General features: G+C 42.2%; 1 protein-coding gene across 1 annotated transcript; it reads right to left on the bottom strand.

Annotated features, from left to right (window-relative positions):
* Window positions 1-5,766: 5,766 nt before the first annotated feature.
* LOC134219349 (NPC intracellular cholesterol transporter 2 homolog a-like) lies at window positions 5,767-7,296 on the bottom strand. The gene is made up of 2 exons (XM_062698068.1): window positions 6,584-7,296; window positions 5,767-6,516 (listed from the first exon to the last, which is right to left on the bottom strand). The coding sequence occupies exons 1-2, from the start codon at window positions 6,795-6,797 to the stop codon at window positions 6,242-6,244; spliced, it is 489 nt and encodes a 162-aa protein (XP_062554052.1). The 5' UTR covers window positions 6,798-7,296; the 3' UTR covers window positions 5,767-6,241.
* Window positions 7,297-13,931: the final 6,635 nt, after the last annotated feature.

The following is a 13,931-nucleotide window of genomic DNA, read 5'->3' as shown; positions in this document are numbered from 1 at the left end:
AAAACTGGTGACTAAAAATCAAGCAATACCAGCGCCAGCCGTGTCCGAATGCAGGTCAATTGGGGAATAGGTAGGAAAATGATAACGTGATACTCGCTTTGGTGGAAGCCGACGAGTCATCTGCACTTCCACGAGAAATCACTGGGATGTTGGATAGAAGGGGTAGGAAGAGTAGCAGGGTTCGTTTTGGTAAACGGTTTGCCGTGTGTAACGTGTAGTTTGATGAAGTTTAGATAAAAACACAATCGGGCGCGCACTAGTTAATCGACTTATCGACCGCACTTAGCAGAACAAAATATTTCGATGATCGCGCGATCACTCTGCGTACTAATAGAAACACGATAGAACACGCACTAATTTGTTATTTGGTAATTAATTTAATTACCCACACAAGGCAGAGCCAAATATATCAATGATCGCGCGATCGTTCTGCTTATTAGAGGAAACCGGATCGGACGCGCACTAATGTTTCATTTGCTAATTAATTTATTCACCCACACAAAACAGAACAATATATTTCGAAGATCGCGTGATCGTTCTGTATTTGTTAATTAATTTACTAATTCGCACACCGTAGAACAAAACATTTAGGTGATCGTGGGATCAATCTGTGCACCCGAGGTTCCTACTATTACATTGATAGTTCAATATGTTTAAATATAATCTCTGAAAATAAAGACTGGCCTGCAATATTTTCAACGTATAAATCACGGTATGAAAACGTACACTCCATTTTTATGCAGCATGGAAAAGTAGTAAGACGCCAGTATGTTCAGAACTATTTCCCTACCGTATATTTGTTATTTCATGTTCTACTTTATTTTTCACGAAACAATTTGATATATTGGTTTAAAAGTGAAAGTTGTTTAAAGAATCTTAAAAAAGAAAACTAGCATTTCTATTTAAGGGAACAACTGATCTGATATTTTCTTGTATATCAGTAAATGTATGGATTTATAGAACTGCTTATGGAATTCACTATCAGTTTGTATAATAAAAACAAGAATCTTTGTGTTCAGGCGCTGTAAAGAGTATTTTAATTAGTCATTAATTGAGCGTTTTAGCATTTTAAAGCGTTTCATTACATATTATGATAAGTGACGCTTTCCTGTAACATAAAATATGTAGCATGAAAAAGACAGTAGTCAAATCTTTGTTGTAATTTCTGGCCAACCGCTTGTCTGGATTTGAGACGCAAGTGGAACAAAAAACTCGGAAGGTATAATTGGGTTGATACCGCGGCTGAGGATATCATGGAAGTCTTGTTTGATTCGGCTGACCATTTGATTCAAACTCCAGGACGATTTGGAGATCTTACTAAATCTCATATGTCTATATTTGAGATGCAAGTGAAAGAAAATACTCGGAGGGCATAATTGGGTTGATACCGCGGCTGGGGACATCATGGAAGCTTTGGTTGATTCGGCAGACCATTTGACTCAAACTCCAGGACGATTTGGAGATCTTACAACATCTCATATGTCTGGATTTGAGATGCAAGTGAAAGAAAAATACTGGAGGGCATAATTGGGTTGATACCGCGGCTGGGGACATCATGAAAGCCTTGGTTGATTCGGCAGACCATTTGATACAAACTCTAGGATAATTTGGAGATCTTAGAACAACTCATATGCCTACATTTGAAACGAGAGTGAACGACAAATACTCGGAGAACATAATTGGGTTAATACCGCGGCTGGGGACATCATGGAAGTCTTGGTTGATTCGGCTGACTCTTTGATTCAAACTGCAGGACGATTTGGAGATCTTACTACATCTCATATGTCTGGATTTGAGATGCAAGTGAAAGACTTGATTCGGCAGACCATTTGATTCAAACTCCAGGACGATTTGGAGATCTTACTACATCTCAAATGTCTGGATTTGAGACGCAGGTAAGAAAAAAAAAATACTCGGAGGACATAATTGTGTTGATACCGCGGCTGGGGACATCATGGAAGCCTTGGTTGATTCAGCAGAACATTTGGTTCAAACTCAAAGGCAATTTGGAGATCTTAGAACAAATCATATGCCTGGATTTGATACTCCAGGGAATTCTCGGAAGACCTGGAACGGTATTTGGTTTAATATATCAAGTTGGGCATAACAGCTCTTTCGTTACGCTTGTAGACCTTAGGTCCTTGGTTACGCGTGTAGACTCCAGGAATTTCTTGGATGACCTGGAATGGAACAATAGTTGAAGGCAAATGGTAAATATACAAAGCATCTACTTTGTTCTTTGGGTTTCTAAGAGTGCCTTCTTATAGGCTTACTTTTGGATGTCAATAATATTTCAAATTCTTTTTACGTCACGTGCCGTAAAAAAGAGGCCGTAAAACGAAGTGACGTATAAAAAACTGCCGTAAAAAGAGGGTTGAGTGTACCAGAAAGGCAAAAAAAAGAATAATTTATTGAAGATAGATTTAATATATGATTAAAATAGAATATTTTGAAATACTTGCTTGATACTTGATGGGCTACAGCTCTTCGATGAACCTACGCCGAATGGAGTATCCTTCTCCACTGGACTCGAACCTGGGCCTATCGCTTCCAGTCGCCCTGAACATTGAGCGCCCTCAGGTCCTCTTCAACTGCAAAAAGCCATCGTGTACGCGGCCTTCCACGAAGCCTGCGGCCTCTTCCGGGTTTTCTACTAAATATTACCTTCGCTTGACGTTCTTCCGGCATACGAAAAACGTGACCAGCCCACCGTAGTCTGTCGTGTTGAATAAGCTTAATAATATCCAGACCTTTATACACCTGGTACAATTCGTGATTCATGCGGCGCCGCCAGATACCGTTCTCCTGTTTACCGCCGAGTATTGTCCGCAGCACGTCACTAATGTTCCAAGATACACAAATTCTTCCACCACTTCAAATTTTTTACCATCCAGCACCATTTCGCGACCACCACCACTAATGAACCCTTGTTGATTGCCAGCGACCACATACTTCGTTTTGCTGGAATTGATCGTGAGTCCAATCCTCGCTCCTCGCTCTTAAAAGGCACAAAAGCATCTTCCACGGCACGGCGATCAATTCCGATAATATCGATATCGTCCGCATATCCCAGAAGCATATGCGATTTTTTGATAATGGTACCGCTTCTTTGCCCACCAGCACTTTGAGTTTTCGAAAGGAAAGTGCTGCGTACCATCTATGGTGGGGTACAGATGGCGGACGGTACGTGGAGGAGGCGAATGAACCACGAGTTGCATCAGCTGTTGGGAGAACCATCCATCGTTCACAACGCGAAAATCAGACGACTGCGGTGGGCCGGGCACGTAGCCAGAATGTCGGACAGTAACCCGGTGAAAATGGTTCTCGACAACGATCCAACGGGCACAAGAAGGCGAGGTGCGCAGCGGGCAAGGTGGATCGATCAGGTGGAAGATGACTTGCGGACCCTCCGTAGACTGCGTGGTTGGCGACGTGTAGCCATGGACCGAGCCGAATGGAGAAGACTCTTATATACCGCACAGGCCACTTCGACCTTAGTCTGAATAAATAATAATAATTCCTCGGTAATTGGCGCACTCCAAGCTGTGACCTTTCTTAAAGAGAGGGCGAATGAGGCCGTCCAACCAGCTAGCAGGCATTTCCTCGTCTTCCCATATTTTCGACATAATATGGTGCAGAACTTCGTAAAGCTGCTCACTGCCGTGTCTGAGAAGTTCAGCTGGGAGCTGGTCCTTCCCCGCAGCCTTATTGTTTTGTCAGCTCTTTAACAGCTTTTTTTAACCTCATCTAGTGTAGGCGACTCCACAGCTTGTCCATCGTCGCTAATATTTATTCTGCTCACCGATGCACCGTCACTTCCACTATTCAACAAAGTCTCGAAGTGTTGCTTCCACCTGGCAGCCACTTTGGTTTTTTCTGTCAGCAAATTCCCTTGTTGGTCGTTGCACATGACGGGAGATAGCGCTGTCTTTCTCCGCACGCCATTGACAGACTCATAGAACCTCCGCATATCGTTCTGCTCCATTTTTTTCTGCGCCTCGCTAATCACTAGTTCTTCATATTCTTTCTTCTTCCTGTCTGTCACTCTCTGACACTCCACATCGCACCAACCCGTCCTGGGTCGCCTCTGTGCAGTGCCTACCACTTCTCGTGCTGTTGTGCTCACCGCTCCATGGATCGACTCCCATAGATGTTGTCGCTAACGTTGATTGCATTTATCCGTTCGTCGAGCTTCTGGCGGTACTCAGCCGATACTCCTTCCGCCGGCAATAGCTGGATATTGTAACGCATCGTGCGCAGTGATCTTTCGTACGATACAGTTGACAACCGTGATCGAATTTTACTGACAACGAGGTAGTGATCGGAGTCAATATTCGGACCTCTGAATGTCCGCACATCGATAACATCCGAGAAATGGCGCCCATCCACCAGAACATGGTCTATCTGGTTGCAAGTTTCACCATTTGGGTGTCTCCAGGTGTGCTTTCGGATATTCTGTCGTGCAAAGTAGGTGCTACTGATGGCCATCCCATGGTAGCAGCGAAATTTACTAGCCGTAGGCCGTTGTCATTGGTAGCGGAGTGGAGGCTCTCCTACCAATTATGGGATGGAAAAAGTTCTCTCTACCGACCTGAGCGTTAGCGTCTCCGATAACAATTTTCACGTGATGCTTTGGGCACTCTCCATAGACTTTATCAAGACATTCATAAAACGTGTCCTTCACGTCGTCGGATTTATCGTTTGTCGGTGCGTAAACGTTGATTAGGCTGTAATTGAAGAAATTGCCCCGTATCCTCAACACACAGATTCGTTCGCTAATGGGTTTCCACCGCATCACTCGCTTCATATGCTGGCCCATCACTACGAAACCAACTTTATGTTCTGCTTTTCCGCCGCCGCTGTGATAGATGTTATACTTGAATGCAGCGTTGGTCGTGGGGTCCACGACTCGGAATTCACGTTCTCCGGATCTAGGCCATCGGACTTCTTGAATAGCGGCCACGTTCACTCCAACCTTCTGCAGTTCACGAGCCAGAAATTATTATATAATAAAATAATATAAAATAAATGTAAACAAAAAATAAAATTAAATGTAATGAAAAATTAGAAAATCATATTAATTCATTATTTAATATAGCTAAAAGTATTCATCCTAAATGATTAATAGATGAAAAAGCTGCAAAATTTACGTAATGAGATTTGATTTAAACCTCCTAAAGCTCCAATTATTATTGATAAAATAATTTAAGTCAATAATATCAATAATAAAGAAGCGTTTTTTTATTAATCCTTCAAATCAATTCAATCCTTCTATTACTCCTGGAAATCAAAAATGAAATGAAGTAAATCACGCTTTAATAAAAAATGTAGATAAAATTAAACGATTAAAAATTATTTCAATAATAAATCAATTTAATTCACTTAATAGTGATACGTTCTCGCATTCAGCCAAGACACCATGCACACGGACAGTTAGACATTTTCTCAGTTCGTCGAGCTAAGTCGATTGGTTTTTAACACAGTAGGTCGAGCTCCTCCTATAAAAAACTCGCTTCTGGAGTGAAATTATAGCCTTCTTGTACAACCTTGTTATAAAAATGATGATTCAAACCAAAAAGGTCGATGTCTTGGCTGAATGTAAAAAACGCAGAATCACTACCAGGTAAATTGATTTTGAGTTTTTATTTTCAATTCACCATTGGCATTCTTCAAAACAGACCAAACTTTTTCAAAATTACAATAACATTCTTTTATTATACAAATATATATTTTCCGCTTCGACATTTCATTAGGAACTCTGAGAAACTCAAAATATTATATACATTGTTTCATATTTCTAAAGAGAGGCTAAGTGGCAAGTAGTCAAAGGTACAGTAATGCAGCAACATCAAATCAGTTGTTTTTAAAGTTTTGGCACAAGACCTCCAGGTTCAAAAAACTCTTAAAAATTTGTTTTATAATTCACTAGGGGCAGACAAAAATTAACAATTTTAAAAATCAAATCATACAGATTTGATAACTAAATTCTTATCACAAGTAAGTATAAAGAATTAACGAGTTAGAACTTAAAATGAGTCATCACGTTTTCCGAGCATCTCTTATATCAGTCGTTAACATGAATCACTCAGTTGCTGATGTTATTTAAGAACATCCAAAAATATCTTACCGATTGGAACAGCTGATTTTCACTCTTGCATTTCCGCTGAAAGTCTTCTTCTGAAACTTGTGGAATGGCTCGCCACTATACGACGAGACTTATTCCAGATGACCAAAAAATATTTTAGTTAGCAACCACGCGAGTATCAACAACGAAGCACGCGTGGGACTGTCCGGTCGAGTCTACCAAATCGATTTCGATGGTCACACTGACCAGCGGGTAGATGGCGGTGACGGGCATACTCAGGTGGTAGATCAGTTCCTCTCCCGCCGAGATTGGGCAACGGGATTGCACCAGCCAGTTACAAACAGCGGAACGATCAGCTGGCAGCTCATAAGGAGCGGTGATTCCCAGAGCAGTAGCAGTCACAATAGTGGTCAGGACGGAGGCGTCTTGAACTGCAATTAGTAGTGGAGCTTTTAGTAAATTCAATCTTGATATTTATAACGGTTTATCAACTCTTACCCCCAATGAAGTCCAGAGCCATTCTGGCATCGGTTCCTCGGCGCAACAGACACGGAGTCTCATAGCAATCTTCAATGCGTACCGATTGGGGTACTGGGCGTACTCCAGCACATGGACGGATGGAAACCGTTGGCCAAACTTGAGTATCTACGTTATCGGCATTCTGCAGCAGGACAGCTGGGATCAGGGTGGCCAGAAGCAGGAACTTGAACATTTTGCTGGTAATTCGGGGACGGTAACCCAGGGACTTCACCAAATATTCGAATGGGATCAACTGATGGCCTTCCCCTAAATGGGTGCTTAGTATTTATACCATGTTCAAATATTTGCGAGTATGATAAGCGCGTCTTATCAATCGCCAAATATGACGAGAACGACAGGTGTTCGATATTTCCGAAAGAGGCCATCTGGACACTAGATTTGGCAATCAAACAGGTGTGCAATTGCGGTAGTCATGCATTTATGGTATCTGATAAGGCTTTTATAATAGCGGCTACTATTATCGAATGTCTCGAAATGATAATAATTGGAAAAGCCTAAATTATGCGTTAGAATTACAAAGCGGAACTGATCTGATAAACTGATGCATCTTATGCCAATTGAATCATTTTCATTTGCCTGAAAAAGGTTGAAGGATGCTGAATGAAAAATTGATAGATGCTGTCACACGATGTTATACTTTCGTAGGTAACCTACCAATTATAATTACGGAAACGAATTAAACAATGCAGACCAAGTTTAAGAATGAATTTGGTGCTACGAAGAAGACATTACTATTATTCTAAATACTGGATAGTTTGGCTTTTTCAACAGTTGCCACACATCAGCATGTTCACTTTAAAAAGTTTGAAAACTAACTGGTACTTGGTTTTTATATTTCTTGGTAGTTATGTGCAGGAAATACTGGTGGGGATACAGGCAGGCAAATTGAATATTCATTGATTTGTAGTTGTAACGATTCTCCTCCAAATGCTCGAAAAAAGATGTGCGTACGCATAACTAAGTCGTATGTCTGTCTAGCTTATCTATGAAATTAGACGGTGTTAGTGCTCGATACAAAGTAACAGGAGCACGATATTCTTCTGTAGATATATTCGTCGGCTGTTCGATGATGTAGTTTTAGTATCTTGATGTTGGTCTGTTGGACACATGTTATGTTCTATCTACGAGATAAAGGAACGAACTTAGACATTTGAGACACCTGCTACTATATATTACTCTTATCAGGGGTGAATGTGAATCACTGTTTTTCCTATTTAGAATATCCGGCCACTCGCATCTCCCAGCACGTCCACATATAGGTAAGTTTCAGCAACACGATTTGTTGAATTTAAAGAAGCTATATTCAATTAGTTCACTTGGAAGAAACTGTCACGAAAACATGCTGTCAGCTTTGTTCAACATTTAAGAATAAAATAATTATTAGGGGAACTATTTTGAAGAACTTATCAGTATTTTTTACATGAGAATGATGAACGTGTATCATTGTAAGGTATTTTGTGTAATTAAATTGCAGAAACCAGAATCTCGCCTTTCAAAAGTGTTTATAAATCATTTAGTTAGAGGTTGTGTAATTGTTTAATTGTTTTTTATTTGTTTAGTTTTATTTTGGATCCATAACGCTACAATCTAATCCTTGACCTGAAGTGTTACACTAATAGGTTTGAACAAATTTCAACTTACAAACATACACATTAGAGTGATTCAAATTTTGACCGATGCTCAAACAATTGCATTTTCTATTTTAATTTCATATTCATGTAGGTTGACATTGATTTTAGGGTCTTCTTTATGAATTCTTGGTGCATCCTTCTTTTTCTTCCAGATAGCTACGAATTCTTGTCTGTTTCCGTTTTTCCTGGTCCGAGTGGAAGCGTCGTTTGGTCAAAAGTCATTCGACCGCAAGCCATTTGGCCAAATAACACAGTAAGCTGAATATTATCTAGCTGAATTGACCGAAAGGGGCGTACTGCCAAACTGTTTATTTGGCCGAAAATGACGTTTGGCAGAAATGTTCGTTTTGCCGGAATCGCCGTTCGGCCGAACAGGCCATTTTGCAACAAGTCGTTTGATCACTTGATCAAATAGGTCCTTTAGCTGAAAATGCCGTTTAGTCGAAATGGTAATTTGGCAGAAAGAGGCATTGGCCGAATAGGTAATACGGCTGAAAATGCTGTTAGAATGAAGACGTTATATGACCGTAAATGTTATTTGGCCTAACGGATCATACATATTAGAACAATAGTGAATGTGCAAAGTTGGAGTGATTTTTTTTAGAAGTAAAACATACAAAGTGAGTTATTGAAGTTGGTTTTATGCTGGTCCTATAACGCTTTTGGAGAGTAAATTATTGGTCTTCAAGGGCGTTATAAAACTTAAAATGTTACTTGGGAATAATGATGGTCCCGTTTTGCGGGCAGCAGGGACTATGTCCAAGGGTTTGACGATCCCTCCCCAGGCCATCTGCGAGCTGTGGGGCTTGCCTAGGATGTGGTGGGGTTTGACAGTGGGCCCTGTTAAACCTCTATAAAAAGCTGCATGTATCCGCAAGTAGGCCCCACCAAAGCGACCGTGTGCCGCTCAAAGCGCACAAGCCCAAGTCCTGGTGTTAGGTGGGACGCTAAACAGCCCTGACACAACGGCCCTCCGACGAGACAGGAGGTTTGCGCAGGCCCAATAAGCCGCCTGGAAAACCAATCATTACGAACAATATAAGAGATAATGCGACTCGATATAATCGGCAAAGACCTAGGGGACGAATACAGGATCACGATTGGAAGCTTGGAATATGGAATTGCAAGTCGCTAGGTTTCGCAGGTTGCGACAGGATGATCTACGATGAATTACATCCCCGCAACATCGACGTCGTGGCGCTGCAGGAGATTTGCTGGACAGGACAGAAAGTGTGGAAAAGCGGGCATCGAGCGGCTACCTTCTACCAAAGCTGTGGCACCACCAACGAGCTGGGAACCGACTTCATAGTGCTGGGTAAGATGCGCCAACGCGTGATTGGGTGGCAGCTAAACAACGCAAGAATGTGCAAGCTGAGGATCAAAGGCCGTTTCTTCAACTATAGTGCACTGTGCACTGTCCACACGAAGGGAGACCCGACGACGAGAAAGGAGCGTTCTACGCACAGCTGGAGCAGACATACGATGGATGCCCACTGCGGGACGTCAAAATCGTCATCGGTGACATGAACGCACAGGTAGGAAGGAAGGAAATGTAATGCATCGGACCGGATAGTGTGCACACCGTATCGAATGACAACGGCCAACGATGCATACATTTCGCAGCCTCCCGCGGAATGGTAGTCCGAAGCACCTTCTTTCCCCGCAAAAATATCCACAAGGCCACATGGAGATCAGCTAACCAAGAAACGGAAAACCAAATCGACCACGTTCTAATCGACGGTAAATTCTTCTCCGATATCACGAACGTCCGCACTTACCGCAGTGTGAATATTGAATCCGACCACTACCTCGTTGCAGTATGCCTACGCTCAAAACTCTCGACGGTGTACAACACGCGTCGAAGTCGGACGCCGCGGCATAACATTGGGCGGCTACAAGACGGTAGACTAGCCCAAGAATACGCGCAGCAGAAGAATGCTGCATGGGCGAGATTGCTGCAACACCGCACGAGGGCGAACGAGGCACGATATAAACAGGCGCGGACAGACAAAACTTGATTTTCCGGAGGAAAAAGCGCCAGCAGGAAGATCGAGACCGTGAAGAGACGGAGCAACTGTACCGCGCTAATAACACATAAAAGTTCTACGAGAAGTTGAACCGTTCAGGTAAGGGCCACGTGCCACTGCCTGATATGTGTAAGGACATAAACGGGAACCTTCTTACGAACGAGTGTGAGGTGATCCAAAGGTGGCGGCAGCACTACGAAGAACAAGTGAATGGCGATATGGCAGACGAAGATGGCGGTATGGTGATGGACCTTGGAGAACGCACGCAGGACATAATTTTACCGGCTCCGGATCTCCAGGAAATCCAGGAGGAAATTGGCCGACTGAAGAACAACAAAGCCCCTGGGGTTGACCAACTACCATGAGAGCTATTTAAACACGGTGGTGAGGCACTGGCTAGAGCGCTGCACTGGGTCATTACCAAGATTTGGGAAGAGGAAGTTTTGCCGCAGGAGTGGATGGAATGTGTCGTGTGTCCCATCTACAAAAAGGGCGATAAGCTGGATTGTAGCAACTACCGCGCAATCACATTGCTGAACGCCGCCTACAAGGTACTCTCGCAAATTTTATGCCGTCGACTAGCACCAACTGCAAGGGAGTTCGTGGGGCCAGGCGGGTTTTTTTTGGCGAACGCTCCACCACGGACTAGGTGTTCGCCATTCGCCAAGTAATGCAGAAATGCCGCGAATACAACGTGCCCACGCATCATTTATTCATCGACTTCAAAGCCGCATATGATACAATCGATTGGGACCAGCTATGGCAGCTAATGCACGAACACGGATTTCCGGATAAACTGACACGGTTGGTCAAAGCAACGATGGATCGGGTGCTGTGCGTAGTTCGAGTTTCAGGGGCATTCTCGAGTCTCTTCTAAACGCGCAGAGGGTTACCGCAAGGTGATGGTCTTTCGTGTCTGCTATTCAACATCGCTTTGGAAGGGGTAATACGAAGAGCAGGGATTAACACGAGTGGTACAATCTTCAATAAGTGACATATACGCCATTTTCCAAAAATGGTGTTAACGAGTAATATTAATCGAGCTCTTTAACAGAAAAATGGAAAACATATAGGTTGTAATTTGGCGCATACGTCACTTTTCCAGATTACGGCAGTGCTGGAAGAACCATCCATCGTTCACACCGCGAAAATCGGACGATTGCGGTGGACCTCCATCTGGGTTGCTATTAATTCCTAAATAGAATAGTTATAGTTAATAGCTATTCAAAACAACAACAACAAAACTATCACTTAACGCATTCTCAATTTGTTTTGAAAATGCTTTGTGTTTTGAAAAATTTTTGGGTGAGGTGAAAGAATCGCAAATCGTAAAATTCAAGTCAAAATGAAAGGATTTTACTCAATTTTCCCCATTGAAACTCGATAATGAATAACTAATATTAAATTGTAATGGTAATATTTGCTCAGAAATGTCATACAAATGATTATATAAGTGAATTCATTAGTGAGGCCATTTTGCCGCATGGGCGTTTTGCATTGTTCTCCCCTAATATAGTTTAGTTGCAGATAGATACATTCCCAATTTATGAATTTTCGAAAACATCCAAAAATCAGAGACAGGTAAAATATGGAACAGCGTGATCGTAATTGATCCCTCTGCCTTGTGTGTATCAAGGAGAAACAGTAGTCATGGCTTCTCCTTCGCTGTCATAGCTCTTAAGACGTTGACTGCAAAACTGTGAACCGTAGGCTTGTTTGTCTGTACAGATGCTACCACCTTCTACCCTGCGAAACGTCCTCCGCGTTGAAATGTTTTGAGTATTTCTCGGGCCATAACTTTGACAACGCCGCTGCTACTGAGATTTCCGAGACTTGTAGGCACTTAGCAATTCACAATAAATTTGGTGATGCATAAATTATAGACAACCCAAGGCGCATACCCTTCATTCCATTCAATTGCTTCGGCTTCAATTGAACCATCATCATCGTTAGTGCGTCCTGCGTGTAAACTTCTTCACATCGCACTGCTTACAGTCACTGGTCTGACTTCCAGTAGCGTGCGTTTGGACGGCATCAGCAGCGCTCATTTGACGCGATTGCCTCCGTTTGGAGGAATTTAATGGTGCCGCGCACCACCTTCCTCAGACGGGTCTGAAAATCGCCGGCTTCTCTGGGTGATCAAACCGCACCGAGAACCGGACAGAACCGACGGCACATTCAATCTAAATTGAATCATCAAAGTATGGCCAAACTGCTCAGCTAGGGAAACGACATGAAAGACTCTTTTACAATACGAATGAAACCTTGCCCGTTTACGATTGTTTAACGTTTTGATTTGCATTGATTTGTACACGTCAAAACTGGACACGTATCATTTCGAATTTTACGCCCTACCCAGTCTTTGAACGCTGCACCCACAATCCACGGTTTCTTCGCCATTCGCACCATCTGTGGGTATTCTTTCTTCCAACATTCCAACCGGCTTGAACAGTGTGTTGCGTTGAAAGTCTAAACCGTAGTTTTGAGCGACGTCTTTAATTTACCAGTTTGTTGCTCTTTTCCTACTATTCCCACTACATGAGCCTGTGCGTAGGAATAGAACAAATTAATCCGTCTTGAAGTGATATTTTCCTCCGGCACGTCATCTCCATTTCAAATCACCACGAAAGACCCTCGCCTGTCCGCGAACCAAACGGCGGATAATTATACGGCACGAATGAGTGTATATTTTTATTTGTGTATGCAATGCTGGGTCCGCACGCAGCAAACGTACATTTCGACACGTACTTAAAATGGATTAAGTCATTATCGAAATTTTGGATACCGCTAATGACATGGTGAGGAGCCCAACAATGTTGATTGGAATACACACACACCCGTAGGTACAGCAATTGCGCCCACGAACGAACGCCAAGTCGCGCCACCACGAATAGGATTGGGAATTGTAAGGTTCGGACCGAAAATTAGTGGTGTGTGGTGTCATTTGAAATTGAACTGTTTTCAAGGTGGAACACCACCGGCAGCGGACAGAACCTAGCGTGGTGGGTAATTACTAGTGGACTGCGAAATTGAGTTGTCATACTATTGTGGCTTTGAATTGTTGGTTATATGTCCAAACGTATTTTGTTTTGCAAATTTGAGCGCAGTATCCGAAATTTAATGAGATTCAAATTATGGCTTGTAAGCAGGGCTGTCAATACTGGCAATATAGTCGATAATTCAACTTGAGAACTTTTGTACTTATGATTTCAAAGAATTTAATGAGCTGTGTTCAATCCATCGAGGACATCTCTGTGAAATGAATAAATTTTTCAGTAGAATGACAATGTTAAAAAATGAGCATGGCTTAGATTTTTAATATGTCCTTTTATTTCAAAACATTAGCATTAAGTAATTCGCACAAGCTCGTAGGTTACAAGCCTAGACTATTATACGTGAGTAGCATTACTTCCATCGGTTACTACAGATATTGAGTAGGGATCAATAACTATCTGTTAGATGGAAGCAAGGCACTCTCCAACAGTAGTTTTTTAACGCTCTTGTGCAATATTTAACTTCACTATATCAAACAATCATACAACCCTAGCAAACATGCGTACGTTAATGTAAATTTTTTTTTTTTGCATTTTTCATTAAGTTAATAAGCAGTTTTTTTTTTACTTTGAAACTTTTGCTTTTGTTTTTTTT

This window comes from Armigeres subalbatus, chromosome 3 (genome assembly GCF_024139115.2).
Source record: "Armigeres subalbatus isolate Guangzhou_Male chromosome 3, GZ_Asu_2, whole genome shotgun sequence".
Classification (NCBI taxonomy): domain Eukaryota; kingdom Metazoa; phylum Arthropoda; class Insecta; order Diptera; family Culicidae; genus Armigeres; species Armigeres subalbatus.
The sequence above is the reverse complement of the archived record's forward strand: the minus strand, read 5'-3'. Positions and strand labels throughout refer to the sequence as shown.